Raw genomic sequence first — 16,023 nt, 5'->3', positions numbered from 1 at the left:
TCGACCGAGCGTGCAGCTTCGGGAGGGACGCACATGGAGCGGAGAGGGAGAAAGGGGACACCCGCCTAGCCAGCCAGATCAGCCGAATCAACCCTGGCGATCAATGGGGTGACAGATGTCGCAGCCAGATCGCCCTCACATCCATGGAATACTATGCAGCCATAAAAAATGATGAGTTCACGTCCTTTGTAGGGACATGGATGAAATTGGAAATCATCATTCTCAGTAAACTATCGCAAGAACAAAAAACCAAACACCGCATATTCTCACTCATAGGTGGGAATTGAACAATGAGAACACATGGACACAGGAAGGGGAACATCACACTTTGGGGACTGTTGTGGGGTGGGGGGAGGTGGGAGGGATAGCATTGGGAGATATACCTAATGCTAGATGACGAGTTGGTGGGTGCAGCGCACCAGCATGGCACATGTATACATATGTAACTTACCTGCACATTGCGCACATGTACCATAAAACCTAAAGTATAATAATAATAATAATAATAATAATAATAATAAAAGAAAAAGAAAAAAAAAAAATTTTTAAATGAGGATTTTAAATCACCTTTTTTATGGCTTTGTCTAGGTGGTGGTGGTTAGAGATGAAGGGTGGGGATTAGGGGGTGGGTAGGAGGATTTGCAAAAGAAATACAAAACAATTTTTTCGCACACAAGGTGCAGTTTAGCTGAGGAGTCCAAATACGCTTAGATAAGACTATAAAGTAATGTAAATGAAGTTTAAAGAAACACCCAAGAACTTACACATTCAAATAACTGTGGTTCACTTAGCATTGAGTTTGAGAGGCTCTATGCTTAGTCTAGGGAAATGGAATTGCAAAGTCACAAAAGATTTTTGGAACTCTTGGATATCTATCTAGTCACAGTGAGTAAGTGAAAATGGCTTTCTGTTGTTGGTTTTCTACTCCCAACTGTATGAGGCAGTTTGGCTACCGATAAACTCCCAAGATTTGGTATTAAATTATTTTTGGCTATTCTAAAGTCAAATCTACCCTCAAAGGCTAAAGATTAGTTACTAATAAAATAGGCCATAGAACAATTCTAACTTATTTATTTATTTATTTAATTTATTTATTTATTCATTTAATCTTCTTGGATACCAATGTAGATGTAGATCAATTCTAAAAGAATTAGAACACTCTCTAGGCTTGTAAATGTATTCTTGTTTTAAAAAAAACCAACAACAGCTTTATTGATTCACACACCATAGAATTCTCCCAATGAAAGTATATAATTCAATACCTTTTAGTATACTCAGAGTTTGTGCAACTATCACCACAATACATTTTAGGTCATTTTCCTTACACCCTCCAAAAAGTCTATGCCCCTTAATGGTCATTTTCCAATCCCTTATCTCCCGTAGGCAATCACCAGTCTACTTTCTATATTAAAGTAGTTATTCTGGAAATTCCACATAAATGGAATCATATAATATGTGGTCCTTTGTGATGGGCTTCCTTCACTTAGCATAGTGTTTTCAAGTTTCATCCATGTTGTGGCATGTATTACTAGTTCATTTCTTTTTATTGCCTAATAATATTCTATTGTATAAATAAACCACATTTCATTTATCCATTCATCAGTTGGTGGACATTTGGGTTGTTTCCATCTGAGGCTATCACAAATAATGCTGCTATGAATATTAATGTGCAAGTTCTTGTGTAGACATATGTTTTTATTTCACTTGGGTATATACCTAGGAGTGGAATTGCTGGATTGCATAGTAACTCTATGGTTAACATTTAGTGGAAATGCTAAACCATTTTCCACAGCGGCTGTACCATTTCACATTCCCACCAGCAGTGTACAAGGGTTTCAATTGCTCTATATCCTCACCAAATCTTGTTGCTATTATTTGCCTTTTTGTTTATATCTATGCTAATGAGTATAAAGTATTATCTTATAGTGGATTTGATCTGTAGTTCCCTGATGGCTAATGATGTAAATATCTTTCCATGTGCTTGCTGGCCACTTAAAAAATCTTCTTTGTAGAAATGTCTATTCGGATCCTTTGCCCATTTTTTAATTGGGTTAATTGTGAGTTTTAATAGTTCTTTAATTATTCTAGATACAAGTTCCTTCTCAAATATGTGATTTGCAAATATCTGCAACCTTTCTGTGGTGTCCTTCGAAGCGCAAAATGTTTCAATTTTGATGAAGCCCAGTTTATCTTCTTTTCCCTTTTTTTTTTTTTTTTTTTTTTTGAGAAGGAGTCTCGCTCTGTCTCACAGGCTGGAGTGCAGTGGCGTGATCTTGGCTCACTTGCAAGCTCCGCCACCTGGGTTCATGCCATTCTCCTGCCTCAGCCTCCCAAGTAGCTGGGACTACAAGCACCCACCACCGCGCCCGGCTAATTTTTTGTATTTTTAGTACAGACGGGGTTTCACTGTGTTAGCCAGGATGTTCTCGATCTCCTGACCTCATGATCTGCCCGCCTCGGCCTCCCAAAGTGTGCTGGGATTACAGGTGTGAGCCACCGCACCTGGCCTGTCTTCTTTTTCTTTTATTGCTTGTGCTTTTGGTGTCACATCTAAGAACCACTGTTTAATTCAAAATCACAAAGATTTACATCCTTGTTTCTTCTTAAGAGTTTTCTAGTCTTGGCTCTTATACTTAGGTCTTTGATCTATTTTGAGTTATTTTTTGCATATAGTGTGGGGTAGGGATCCAATTTCATTCGTTTGCATATGGCTATCCAGTTGTCCCAGCACCATGTGCTGAAAAAATTATTCTTTCCTCATTCAATTATCTTGACACCCTTGTTGAACACTATATTTGAGAGCTTATTTCTGGCCTCTCAATTCTATTGCATTGGTCTATAAGTCTGTCCTTATGCCGGTATTACATATTGTATCCTTCTTAAGGTGTCTGCTTATATGCATTCATTCATCAAATGCTCAGTAGGCAACTACCACATACCAGACACTCTCTAGGTGCTGTAGATTGGAACTAAACTTAAGCACAGCTGGAGCTTACCTTTTTGGAGAAGACATATAATTAAACTATTCATAAGTAACATACATAGTTTATGCAACAAAGAAGAGGAAGTTTTGTTAGGAGGACTAAAATGTAGACAGGACAGCCAGGGGAAGGTGACTCTTAATAAAGACCTGAAGGAAGGAAACTGGGCAGGCTTTCTTCTGGGGGAAAAGCATGTTGGGTCAAGGGAAAGGCAAATGTAAAGGCCCTGAGGCAGTAGCCTGGCTGTTCAAGGAACACAGAGGAAGGCCTGTGTGTCTGGAATGGATTGCAAGAACGTTGAGAGGATTTGATGATAAGGGCAGAGAGATAATCATGGGCCTGATTCTATAGGGTTTCAAAAGTCATAGTGAGGACATTGACTTTTATTTTAAATCAGATGGGAACCTGCTGGAGGTTTCTGGATGGAGAAGTGATGTGTAAGGTTATTAACAAAACCACTCTGGCTGCTGTGTTGAGACCAGACAAAAGCAGAAGGGTGGCCCAAGAACAGAGCCCAAGACAGTCTGGCCATCAGAGAGGGAGAGTGGGCAAGAAGCACACACAACAAAACACACACAAAAAAAAGGGAGAGAGGAAGAGAGAAATGGAGGGGAGGAGACATGGAGGGAGGGAAGGAAGAAGAGACACTAAAGAAGAGTGGTCAGAAAGGCAGGAGGAAAAGCAAGTGATGTAGGGACCTGAAAATCGAATGAAAACAGTGTTTCCAGGAGAGAGGAGTCAGGTAAGATGAGGCCTTAGAAAGGACCATGGCATTAGCAAGGTGTTGATCACCAGAGACCTTCAGAAGTGGTGTCTTAGTGGACTAATGGTTCAAGATAATATGAAAGAAGAGGAATTGGAGACAGTAAGCATGAACAATTTACACAAGTTTTGTTTAAAGACAAATGAGGCAGTAATTAGAGGGAAATGTGAGCCCAGGGTAGAAGAAATGACAGCATGTTTATGCACCGATGAGGATGATCCTATAGAAAGGGAAAAAGACAATGCAAGCGAGAGTGAGGGAGTCTCCTGGAGCCTGTGCTGGAGACATGTAAGAGAATGGGATCCAGCCCCTGAGTGTGGAGGTGTCCCTCATGGGGCGCAGATGTGGGCCATCTGCAGTGACAGGAGAAAAAGTCAAATACATGGGCACAAATGCATGCAAGTGGTGTAGCTGGCGGGAGTTTTCATGTAGTGCGCCCATTTTCTCAGTGAGGTAGGAAGCAAGGTCATGAGCCAAGAGCAAGGGAGGGAAGGAGGCACTGGAGGACTGAGGGAGGAGAAGGCATGAAACAGTCATGTGGAAGGGCAGGAGAGAGAATGACCACGGAAAGACACATGCATGCCAAGCAGCACTGAGGGCTATTTGAGGTCAGTGATTAGGAATCTAAAGTGAGGCAGGCCACGAGTCAAAGGTATGACTGTGGAGGTGGGAGACTGAGATCAGAAGGACGACAGGTCAGTGGAGGAGAGGTCAAGGATGTCAGCAGCCATGGATGTGGAAGGAGTGACAGGTATGTGTATTAGAGAGGTTCTGCAGAGAGAGGGGGTGAGTCAGGCCCTTAAGTCCTTAAGGAATGGGGGGAAATGACCTGGGGTAAGCCAGGCTAGGTACTGTAAATCAACTAGTTAGCAGGATAGGAGGGCCGTCTTCCATCTCACAGATCCTTTCTGGGGCCAGCTAATTTAACTGTTCTGACTGGTTGATTATTTCTCCTTTCACCACCCTGAGAACCCCTCTCAAAACTTCACTGGGCTGGTCTGCATGTGTGATCTTTTCCTCAGGGTTTCTGAATAAACTCCACTTAAAATTTTTCCAAGCACCATCAGTCAAACAAACATTGGTTCCAAAACTTTTTTTTTTCCAACAGATTCTGACACAAAGATGAATATATAAAGATATATAAAAACAAATTATAATATCCTGTGGTACATGACGCAGTATTTACTTGTTAGAGTAACATATTCCAGCACTGCTATTCTACAGCAAGTTCAATAAACAACAGGAACAAAGACTTGCGTTAACTCTAATTTATGATGCATAGGGATAAAGAAAAGCAAAAAGAGTAACATTAAAAATACATTTAAGTACCTACTAGGTGATGAAATAATTTCTTTAAATAGAAATTGACGTGCTACATTTGCCTACTCCTCAAATAACTTGGGCTGGCTCCCTCCCTGGGAACCTGGGCTCAGCAGGTGAGCAGGTACGGCGGTCACCAACACCTGCACAGTCATTAGGAGGAAAGGAAAAGGACACTACAAAAATAGAATCTTCAGACACTGCAGTTTATAATTAATGATACTCTCAACTACACTTTTGAGTGTCACCTTTTATACAAAATGTATATATTTTAAAGCTCCAGAGGTCCTATATTATACTGATGGCACTGAGTTTTGCCTTAAAGATGCTAAAAATCTGCTAAACCTGGGCATTTTCTTCACCTGTGCTCTGAGGTAAGCTCTTGCACACATCCACAAAGAAGCAAATACAACGCTGTGCATCCTTATGTAGCTCTGGCTTTAGAAGCAAAGAGTTGTCCGTCGGTAGGAAAATGGATAAGAAAACTTTGGTGTATTCAGAAGATGGATATCTACATAGCAGCCAGAAGCAATGAACCAAATTCATATATAGTCACATAGACAGATATCATAAACACTGAGTGAAAAAGAATTAGAGATTCAGAGCCCAAAGCCATGCTCATTAATTACAACACACACAAACACCACAATTGAAATAAGTGAAAGGTGGAAGGGAAGGACATATATCAAATATACCATTGGTGCCTACAAAAGGGAGGGCCACAGATGCAGGAATTAATACAATTACAAAGGTGTCTGCGACATGAAGCAAAGAGTAGGATCATTTTAGTTTTGTGTAATTGAGGTGGTAGTGGCCATGGGGAAAGCGGATAGCAGTGTTCTTATGAATGAAACACAGTAAGTACAGATTTTTCATACTTACAACTTTCTTGTATTTATTACTTGTAAATCTTGCTCCAGAGCCATCTATAATGTACCATGACAATGCACCCAACAGTACATTACCATTCTATAAACTTAACATGTTTTGGCACAATCATTTCAATTTATGAATGGTATATAACAGAAACTAGAATAAAAATTGCCAAAAACTAAATTAGCTAATATTAAATCTAATGAAGAATAAAGCTTTGATTATGCTTTGAAATAAAGTCAGGGAGGAAACTAGATAAAAAAGACTCCTTTGGTATTGAACTTGACACTGTGGTTAATAACCTGGCACACAAAATGCCTCTTAGCAGATTGCTAAATACACATATCAAAGTTAACCCTGACAGTTAATAACTTACTGCAAAACATGCTGGTATTAGTCCATTTTCACACTGCTATGAAGAACCTCCCTGAGACTGGGTAATTTACAAAGGAAAGAAGTTTAACTGACTCACAGTTCTGCATGGCTGGGGAGGCCTCAGGAAACTTACAATCGTGGCAGAAGGTGAAGAGGAAGCAAGCACCTTTTTCAGAAGGCAGCAGGAGAGAGAAGGGAGCAAGAGAGGAACTATGAAACACTTATAAAAACCACCAGATCTCATGAGAACTCACTCACTATCATGAGAACAGTATGGGGGAAACCACCCCCATGATTCAATCACACTCCCTCCCTCGACACGTGGGGATCACGGGTCCCTCCCTCAATATGTGGGAATTACAATTCAAGATGAGATTTGGATGGGAACACAGAGCCAAACTTGCTTTACTTTAGAATAAAGGTATGTTTCCTATAGGCTCCTAATTCATTACAAGCTTTTTGCTTGCCATCTCTAAACTACAAATTACTCTCTAAAATAAAATCAACTGCAAGGAGGAGATCAGTACCAGGTGGAAATCAAATTAACTAATGTGTTCTGAGGAGCTGCCACTTGAAATGCTCAGTGCAACATGGAGAGTTCTGCAGTGGTGTACCTGGGGCTTGAGGAGCTTGTAGTCTGATCAACCAAGATGCAAGGGCCCCCCCTATCCCCCACCCCCAACCCTGTTCCTATTCCTATAGGAGTTTGTGTGGGATCTTGGAATAATCACTTAAGTTTCTTTGTCTCCCTTTCATTGAGTGACACTGAGCTCCAGGCAACAAAGACAGTAGACAACCACACATTGGAAAAGGAGTCAGAACTCTCATTTTGTTCCTAGCTTGTTAACCTATAAAAGGGGAGATGACAACATATCCCCACTGTGCTATATATAATCTTTGTCATTTGTAAAAAATATTAAAAGCCTGAAAGCTTGTTATAAATGCTGACCCCGGAGTCCTAGTCAAGAGACCCCTTACAAGGGAGACCACTGTGCAACAAGATCCTTATAGCATCCCACAGATGAATCTCCTTAAAGACAGACACATTTTATAAAAATCTGTTCTAAGGAGAAGTTTAACAAAGAACCCAGGATACCTGTTTTTTCCTTCTTGGAAAGATGTTTCTAGCAATAAGACCATGTTGCCCTGCAAAGTTTTTAAATTTAAGCTGAAATAATTTGATTTGCTCCATCAAATTCCTCCACATCCTCCTTTTACTTACCATAACAATAAAATATTCTGAAAATATTTCTACATAGGAAATATTTCTACACGAATTCTCTTATGCATTACAAATTCCTATTAACATCAAATGAAGATGCCATAGACAAGAAACGCAGAGAGCTTTCAATCTCCCATTAGGCTTAAACCGACTTCTTTTTTTTCTTTTTTACTTTAAGTTCTGGGATACATGTGCTGAACGTGCAGGTTTGTTATATAGGTATACACGTGCCATGATGTTTTGCTGCATCTATCAACTCGTTATCTAGGTTTTAAGCTCTGCATACATTAGGGATTTGTCCTAATGCTCTCCCTCCCCTTTCCCCCTACCCCTGGACAGGCCCGGGTGTGTAATATTCCCCTCCCTGTGTCTATGGGTTCTCATTGTTCAGCTCCCACTTGTGAGTGAGAATATGTGGTGTTTGGTTTTCTGTTCCTGTGTTAGTTTGCTGAGGATGATGATTAAACCGATTTCTTATTTGCCATGAGCTTCCAAATCAATGTCTCTACAACAGTGAAACAAAGTCTCTGAGCCCCTTGAGTTATGTGTAACCAGGTGGAACATAAATATATGAGAACAGAAAGGCAGCACTGTTTAATGCCATTAGGTGGGCTCTAGAAGCAATACCTAGCTGCATGTGTCACTCTCATAGGGTGGCACTTCTCAATTTTTTTTTCCCGACTCGCTTTCTGTCCAACCACCACCACCCCACCTCCTGCCACTAAGTTGTTTTTATCCTTTGTTCTCTTCTTTTGGTAGCCACAACTTGCTCCAGGATTCGGTGTTGAAGGAAAAGGACCAGTCAGTGCTCAGATCCCATTTCTACCTGATGCACTTCCCTAGTAAATGGAGGATAACCAAATTGAGCATCATCCAATTCAGTAAGTAACAAACAAGATAGTATTATCAGAGAGATGGCCACAGATAGTCTTCTGTGAAGAGGCTAAGGGTAAGGGAGGGCTTGCTGGCAATGAAACAAGGTTTCAGAAGTCTCACGGAAATATCTGCCAGTAGAAGAATGACTTGTGGAGAGGAAGCTCCAAGTGCGGAGTGAGGAGAACGTGGCCAAGAGGTGACATGGCTAAGAGGCATGATGGAGCTGCCAGTTTCTGAGTGTGACCCTCCTGAGGAAGGTGCTTCCCACTGGCCCAGAGCTAGTGAGTGCTTCCTGCCAGTGCCTGTCTGGAGCTTCTGCTCTGGCCTCCAACCATTCAAGGGGGAAAGTGCTTTTTGTGCCTCAGATGGTAGGAGCTAGTGAGGGCTCGCCCATGGAAGGAGGGACTGAGCTCCAGGCTGGCGGGTTAGTTTTAACACTTCCACCATCATGGTTGGCCCTGACAGCTGAGCTACTCCTCAGTGGCCCATCCCAGCTGCCCCTGCCCTCCTTCAGGTACACACTCCTGTGAGTGAGGTGAGCCTTGTCTACAGCTCATGATTATTAGGAATTCTAAGTACAAATTTAATTTAACCTGTTTAATTTATTTTATAGCTCTGCAGCTGAGGGATCAAAGTGCATTATCCATCCCCATTTGTCCATCAGCTTGGAAAAAAAGATGAAAACCATTGAGAATTCTCACATCCACAGTTGGCTGGAGGGCAAAGAAAGTAATCTGGTGTCTCCATGAAAATCTAGAATATACTCATGCTTCCCTCCAGCAACTTCTGCCTTTTCTGGAAAAATTCTTACAACATACCAAGAGTATGAACACTAAGCAGAGACACCCACCACAGCATTGTTGTAACACACAAATGCGGAATGAAGAGCCAGCCAGTGTAGGCATGCACAATTACACAATTAGACCACAACCTAACCATGATACAGAAAGCATTTATATAGGGCTTATTTATGCTATAAGTTATTCTAAGGGCTTTGTATATAATAATTCATTTAGTACTTACAACAGTCCTATGACATAGGTACTACTGTTATCTCTATTTTAAAAAGCAGGCACAGAGAAGTTAAACAAGTTACTCAGGGTCACAAACCAGTAAATGGCAGCATGGGATTAGGAATCAGGAAAATTATAAACTACTATATAAAGAAGTTAAAAAGAATGCTATGCATTGGTTTAGATGGTAGGTTGAAGATTTCCATTTATCTCTCATATCCATTTGGAGAGATCATCAAAAGAACAGCAAAGAAACAAAAAGGCATCCATAATAATGAGGGAAATGGGAAAAAGGCCATCAGCACATAGGAAAAGTCTATAAATTTCTGGAAATCAGAAAATAAATGAAAGAGTATAGCATGATAAAACTGAGTGTAGAAAATTACAGCCTAGAACCCAGATGGAGGCAGGCTTTGGCTATGGAAAAAGCCAACCAGTACAGCAAAGCCTTGGAAAGGCTTCGTACCTGGACAACGCCCTCATAATGGTAGGAAGAGTGATATGGAAGTTCATCTCTCCCTATAATCCTATGTGCAAATGGCTGCAGCTAAGTAACTCTCAGATGCATACATACATACATGTGCCACACATGCACACACAAAATAGATCTTTACTAAACAAATTAAGTGAACTTTCTTGGGGTGGGAGATAGGAGGACTAAGGGAGCTCAAAACACCTTCCACATTCTGGCATAGGGGGATGGGCAGTGTATTCTGCACCCTCCCCCTCTCCCCTTTGTCTTCTATCATAAAGCAAAGTCTTTGCCTCTTGGAAAACCTCACTCATATCACGAAGGCCTGAGCCAGCCATGCTACTGGCTAATTCTCAATATGAACAGATAGCCAAGACTCACCAGACACTTGAGAAAAGTCTTCATGAAGAAAATCAGACAGACACACAGCTATGCACATATACCCCATGGCAAAAAAGAAGAAAATGAATCCAGATGAAACACAGATAATTCTGAGAACAGGAGAGAGGGTTTTTTTAAAAAAAAAAAAAGGACAGCAGCCTCAAGGAGAACTAAGAAAATCTTGTATTCATACAACAAGAGCAGACACTCACAGAAAAGGAATAATTAAAAGCCAGAAAGAGTTCTTGGAAATTACCATATGATTGTCAAAATGAAAACTTCAATAGAAAAGCTGAGGAATCTAATCTAAGAATCTTTCATATAATAGAACTAAGAAGGGGCTAGAAAAAAAAACAGGAAAAAATGAAGAAAATATTAAAAGTGTAAAAATCAGTAAAATAGAAATTAATCAATAGAAGAAAATCAATAAGAACAAACGTTTTTTAAAAAGATCAGTAAACTAATAAACCTCTAGCTAAACTAATTAAGAATAAAAGAAGAAAGACATAAATTACCAATATCAGGAATAAAAAAGGAGATATCATTAAATGTTCCATAGAAATTAAAACCATAACAAGAAAATAATGTGAACAACTTTATACCTGTAAGTTTAAAAACTTAGATGACATAAACAAATAAGGAACAAAATTACCAAAACTGACATAGGAAGAAACAGAACATCTGAATAGCTCCCTCTATCTATTAAAGATATTGAATTCATAACAGAAAATCTTCTCAGGTCCAGACAGTTTTATTGGGAAAGTATATAAAACATTTAAGGAATAAATATTATCAATTGATATGGTTTGGCTGTGTCCCCACCCAAATCTCATCTTGAATTCCCATGTGTTCTGGGAGGGACCCAGTGGGAGGTAACTGAATCATTGCAGCAAGTCTTTCCTGTGCTGTTCTCATGTTAGGGAATAAGTCTCACAAGATATGATGGTTTAAAAAAGAGGAGTTCCCTGCACAAGCTCTCTCCCTTTGCCTGCTGCCATTCATGTAAGATGTGACTTGCTCTTCCTTGCCTTCTGCCATGATCATGAGGCTTCCTCAGCCATGTGGAACTGTTAAGTCCAATTAAGCCTCCTTCTTTTGTAAATTGCCCAATCTCAGGTATGTCTTTATCAACAGCATGAAAACAGACTAATACAGTAAACTGGTACCAGTAGAATGGGGCGCTGCTGAAAAGATACTCAAAAATGTGGAAGCAATTTTGGAACTGGGTAACAGGCAGAGGTTTGAACAGTTAGGAGGGCTTAGAAGATGATAGGAAAATGTGGGAAGGTTTGGAACTTCCTAGAGACTTGTTGAATGGCTTTGACAAAAATGCTGATAGTGATATGAACAATAAGGTCTAGGCTGAGGTGGACTCAGATGGAGATGAGAAACTTGTTGGGAACTGGAGCAAAGGTGACTCTTGTTATGCTTTAGCAAAGAGACTGGTGGCATTTTGCCCCTGCCCTAGGAATTCATGGAACTTTGAGCTTGAGAGAGTTGATTTAGGGTATTTGGTGGAAGAAATTTCTAAACAGCAAAGCATTCAAGAGGTGACTTGGGTGCTGTTGAAAGCATTCAGTATTTTGTTTGTTTGTTTTTTGAGACAGAGGTTCGCTCTTGTCACCCAGGCTGGAGTGCAACGGCACGATCTTGGCTCACTGCAACCTCCACCTCCCGGGTTCAAGTGAGTCTCCTGCCCCAGCCTCCCGAGTTGCTGGGATTACAGGCGCCCACCACGACGCCTGGCTAATTTTTTCTATTTTTAGTAGAGATGGGGTTTTGCCATGTTGGTCAGGCTGGTCTCGAACTCCTGACCTCAGGTGATCCACCCGCCTCGGCCTCCCAAAATGCTGGGATTACAGGTGTAAGCCACCACACCAGGCCTAGCACTCATTTTTATAAGGGAAGCAGAGCATAAAAGTTTGGAAAATTTGCAGCCTGACAATGTGATAGAAAAGAAAATCCCATTTTCTGAGGAGAAATTCAAGCCAGCTACAGAAATTTGCATAAGTAACAAGGAGCTGAATGTTAATCCCCAAGACAATGGTGAAAATGTCTCCAGAGCATGTCAGATGGGAGGCAGCCCCTCCCATCACAGGCCAGGAGGCCTAGGAAGAAAAGGGATTTCGTGGGCCAGGCCCAGGGTACCCATGCTGAGTGCAGCCTAGGGACTTGGTGTCCTGTGTCCCAGCCACTCCAGCCGTGGCTGAAAGGGGCCAATGTAGAGCTCAGGCCATGGCTTCAGAGGGTGCAAGCCCCAAGCCTTGGCAGCTTCCACGTGGTGTTGAGGCTGTGAGCACACAGAAGTAAAAAACAGAGGTTTGGGAGCCTCTGCCTAGATTTCAGAAGATCTATGGAAACGCCTCGATATCCAGGCAGAAGTTTGCTGCAGGGGCGGGGCTCTCATGGAGAACCTTTGCTAGGGCACTGAGGAAGGGAAATGTGGGGTCAGAGCCCCCACACAGAGTCTCTACTGGAGCACTGTCTAATGGAGCTGTGAAAAGAGGGCCACTGTCCCCCAGACCTGAGAATGGCAGATCCACTGACAGCTTTCACTGTGCACCTGGAAAAGCTGCAGACACTCAACACCAGCCCCTGAAAGCAGCCAGGAGGGAGGCTGTACCCTGCAAAGCCACAGGAGCAGAGCTGCTCTTGCATCATCATTACCTGGATGTGAGACATGGAGTCAAAGGAGATTTTGCTATGAAGAGAAAATAGCTTGTGGATTGAAAGGATTTATAATTAAAGCTTAAAACATGACCTAAATGCTTACATTATACAACCCCAGGTGCCACAAAAGTGTACTTATGCTCAATGCTAAGTACCTACCTCTTGCATCAGCATTACCTGGATGTGAGACATGGAGTCAAAGGAGATCATTTTGGAGCTTTAAGATTTTATTGCCCTGCTGGATTTTGGACTTGCATGGGGCCTGTAGCCCTTTTGTTTTGGCAAATTTCTCCCATTTGGAATGGCTGTATTTACCCAATGCCTGTACCCCCACTGTATGTAGGAAGTAACTGACCTGCTTTTGATTTTACAGACTCATAGGTGGAAGGGACTTGCCTTGTCTTGGATGAGTGGACTGTGGACTTCTGAGTTAATGCTGAAATGAGCTAAGACTTTAGGGGACTGTTGGGAAAGCATGATTGGTTTTGAAATGAGAGGATGTGAGATTTCGGAGGGGTCAGGGACAGAATGATATGGTTTGGCTGTGTCCTTACCCAAATCTCATCTTGAATTCCCATGTGTTGTGGCAGGGACCTGGTAGGAGGTAACTGAATTATGGGGGCAAGTCTTTCCCGTGTTGTTCTCGTGATAGTGAATAAGTCTCATGAGGAGTTCCGCTGCACAAGCTCTCTCTTTTTGCCTACTACCATCCATGTAAGACATGACTTGTTCTTCCTCGCCTTCCGCCATGATCATGAGGCTTCCTCAGCCATATTGAACTGTAAGTCCAATTAAACATCTTTCTTTTGTAAATTTTCCAATGTATGTTTTTATCAGCAACCTGAAAACGGACTAATACATCAATCCTACACAGCCTCTCTCAGAAAAAAAAAGGAGGGGACATTCACGAGGACAGTATTATTCTGATACCAAAACCTGACAAAAACATTTCAAGAAAAGACCACCACAGACCAATATCTCTCATTAGTATAGACGTAAAATTCTTTAGCAAAATATTAGAACATGAAATCCAGCAATCTCTAATAAAATATGAACAAGTGGTATATATTTCAGAAATGCAAGGTTGGGCTAGGCTTGGTGGCTCACATCTGTAATCCTAGCACTTCAGGAGGCCAAGGTGGAGGATCACTTGAACTCAGGAGTTTGAGACCAACCTGGTCAACACAGCAAGACCCTGTAGCTACAAAAAATTAAAAAATTAGCCGGGCATGTTGGCACATGCCTATAGTCCCAGCAACTTGGGAGGCTGAGGTAGAGAATCACTTGAGTCTAAGAGGTTGAGGTTGCAGTGAGCCATAACTGTCCCACTGCACTTCAGCCTGAGTGACAGAGACCCCATATAAAAAAAAATGCAAGGTTGGATTTACATTAGAAACTTATTTAATATAATTCAACACATTAACAGAGTAAAGGGGAAAAATGATCCATCATATCAATATATACAGAAAATTTTTGACAAAATTCAGTAGTCATTCAGGATAAAGTTTCAGTAAAACGGAAATAGAGGCAAATTTCCTCAATCTTAAAAAGATACTGAGAAAGAGAGTCACTAACATCATACTTAATGGTAAAAACTTAACTGCTTTTTCCTTAAAATCAGGAACAAAACAAGAATGACAACTTTTACTAGTCCTATTCAGCATTCTGCTGGAGGTCCTAATCAGTGCAATCAGGCAAGAAAAGTAAACAAAGAACCTATAGATTATAAATGAAGAAGATAATTTGTTTTTATTTGCAGATGATGTGGTCATGTACAGAGTAAATTCTAAGTTTTACCCTATATAACTAAAACTATCACTAATAAGCAAATTTTGCAAAGTTTCAGGATAAAAGGTCAACATAAAAAGCAATTTTCTTCCTGTCTGCTGTCATGCATCACTTAACAATGGATATACATTCTGGGAAATATGTCATAAGATGATTTTGTCATAGTATAAACATCATAGACAGTATTTACACAAACCTAGACAGTCTATTACACACCTAGGCCATGTGGTATAGCCCATTGCTCCTAGGCTACAAAAATGTATAGCATGTTACTATACTAAATACTGTCCCCAGTTGTAACACAATGGTAAATATTTGTGTATCTAAATATATATAAACATAGAAAAGGTACAGTAAAAATATGGTATTGTGAAACCCCATCTCTACTAAAAATACAAAAATTAGCCAGGTATGGTAGCAGGCACCTGTAATCTCAGCTGCTTGGAGGCTGAGGCAAGAGAATCAATTCAACCTGGGAGGCAGAGCTGAGATCGCACCACTGCACTCCAGCCTGGACAACAGGGTGAGATTCATCTCAAAAATAAATAAATAAATAATCTTATGAGACCACTGTCGTATATATGATTCATTATTGATTGTAATGTTGTTATGCAGCACATGACTGTACCAGCAATTAAAATTGGAAACGGATATTTAGGGATGAATACAATATGTACAAATTCTGTCAAATAAATCTATAAAATATTGTTGTGAAAAATTAAAGAGGACCTAAATAAATGGAAAGATATACAATGTTCATGAATTAGAACATTCAATATTGTTAAAATGTCAGTTTATCTTCTCCAAATCAATCTACTGAAATGCAATCTCAAAAAGTTTTGTAGGAATCAGCAAATTGATTTTAAAATTCCTCTGGGAATGCAGAGAATCCAGAATGGCAAAACAACTTGAAAAAAGAACAAAGTTACAGGACTAACACTATCTGACGTGAAGGGTTAAAACAACAGTAATCGGGCTGGGCATGGTAGCTCACGCCTGCAATCCCAGCACCCTTGGGAGGCTGAGGAGGGTGGATCATGAGGTCAGGAGATCGAGACCATCCCGGCCAACATGGTGAAACCCTGTCTCTACTAAAATACAAAAAATTAGCCAGGCGTGGTGGTGCATGCCGGTAGTTCCAGCTACTCGGGAGGCTGAGGCAGGGGAATCGCTTGAACCCGGGAGGCGGAGGTTGCAGTGAGCTGAGATCACTGCACTGCACTCCAGCCTGGTGACAGAGCAAGACTCCATCTCAAAAAAAAAAAAACAAAAAACAAAAAAAAAAACCC

General features: G+C 40.9%; 1 protein-coding gene across 8 annotated transcripts in view; it reads right to left on the bottom strand.

The window, feature by feature from the left end:
• ANO10 (anoctamin 10) overlaps positions 1-16,023 on the bottom strand; it is a 247,296-nt gene that overhangs the window by 84,971 nt on the left and 146,302 nt on the right. For 4 of the 8 annotated variants that reach the window (XM_054479580.2, XM_054479579.2, XM_063662004.1 and 1 more), the window contains exon 12: positions 6,410-6,478. The exons of the other annotated variants lie outside the window; for them this stretch is intronic. In XM_054479580.2, coding sequence (XP_054335555.1) covers positions 6,410-6,478 — 69 coding nt within the window. The remainder of the gene's footprint in view (positions 1-6,409; positions 6,479-16,023) is intronic. 8 annotated transcript variants of the gene reach the window in all.

Source organism: Pongo pygmaeus, chromosome 2, assembly GCF_028885625.2.
Source record: "Pongo pygmaeus isolate AG05252 chromosome 2, NHGRI_mPonPyg2-v2.0_pri, whole genome shotgun sequence".
NCBI classification, from domain to species: domain Eukaryota; kingdom Metazoa; phylum Chordata; class Mammalia; order Primates; family Hominidae; genus Pongo; species Pongo pygmaeus.
Note: the sequence above shows the minus strand (reverse complement) of the source record. Positions and strands in the feature narration are given on the sequence as shown.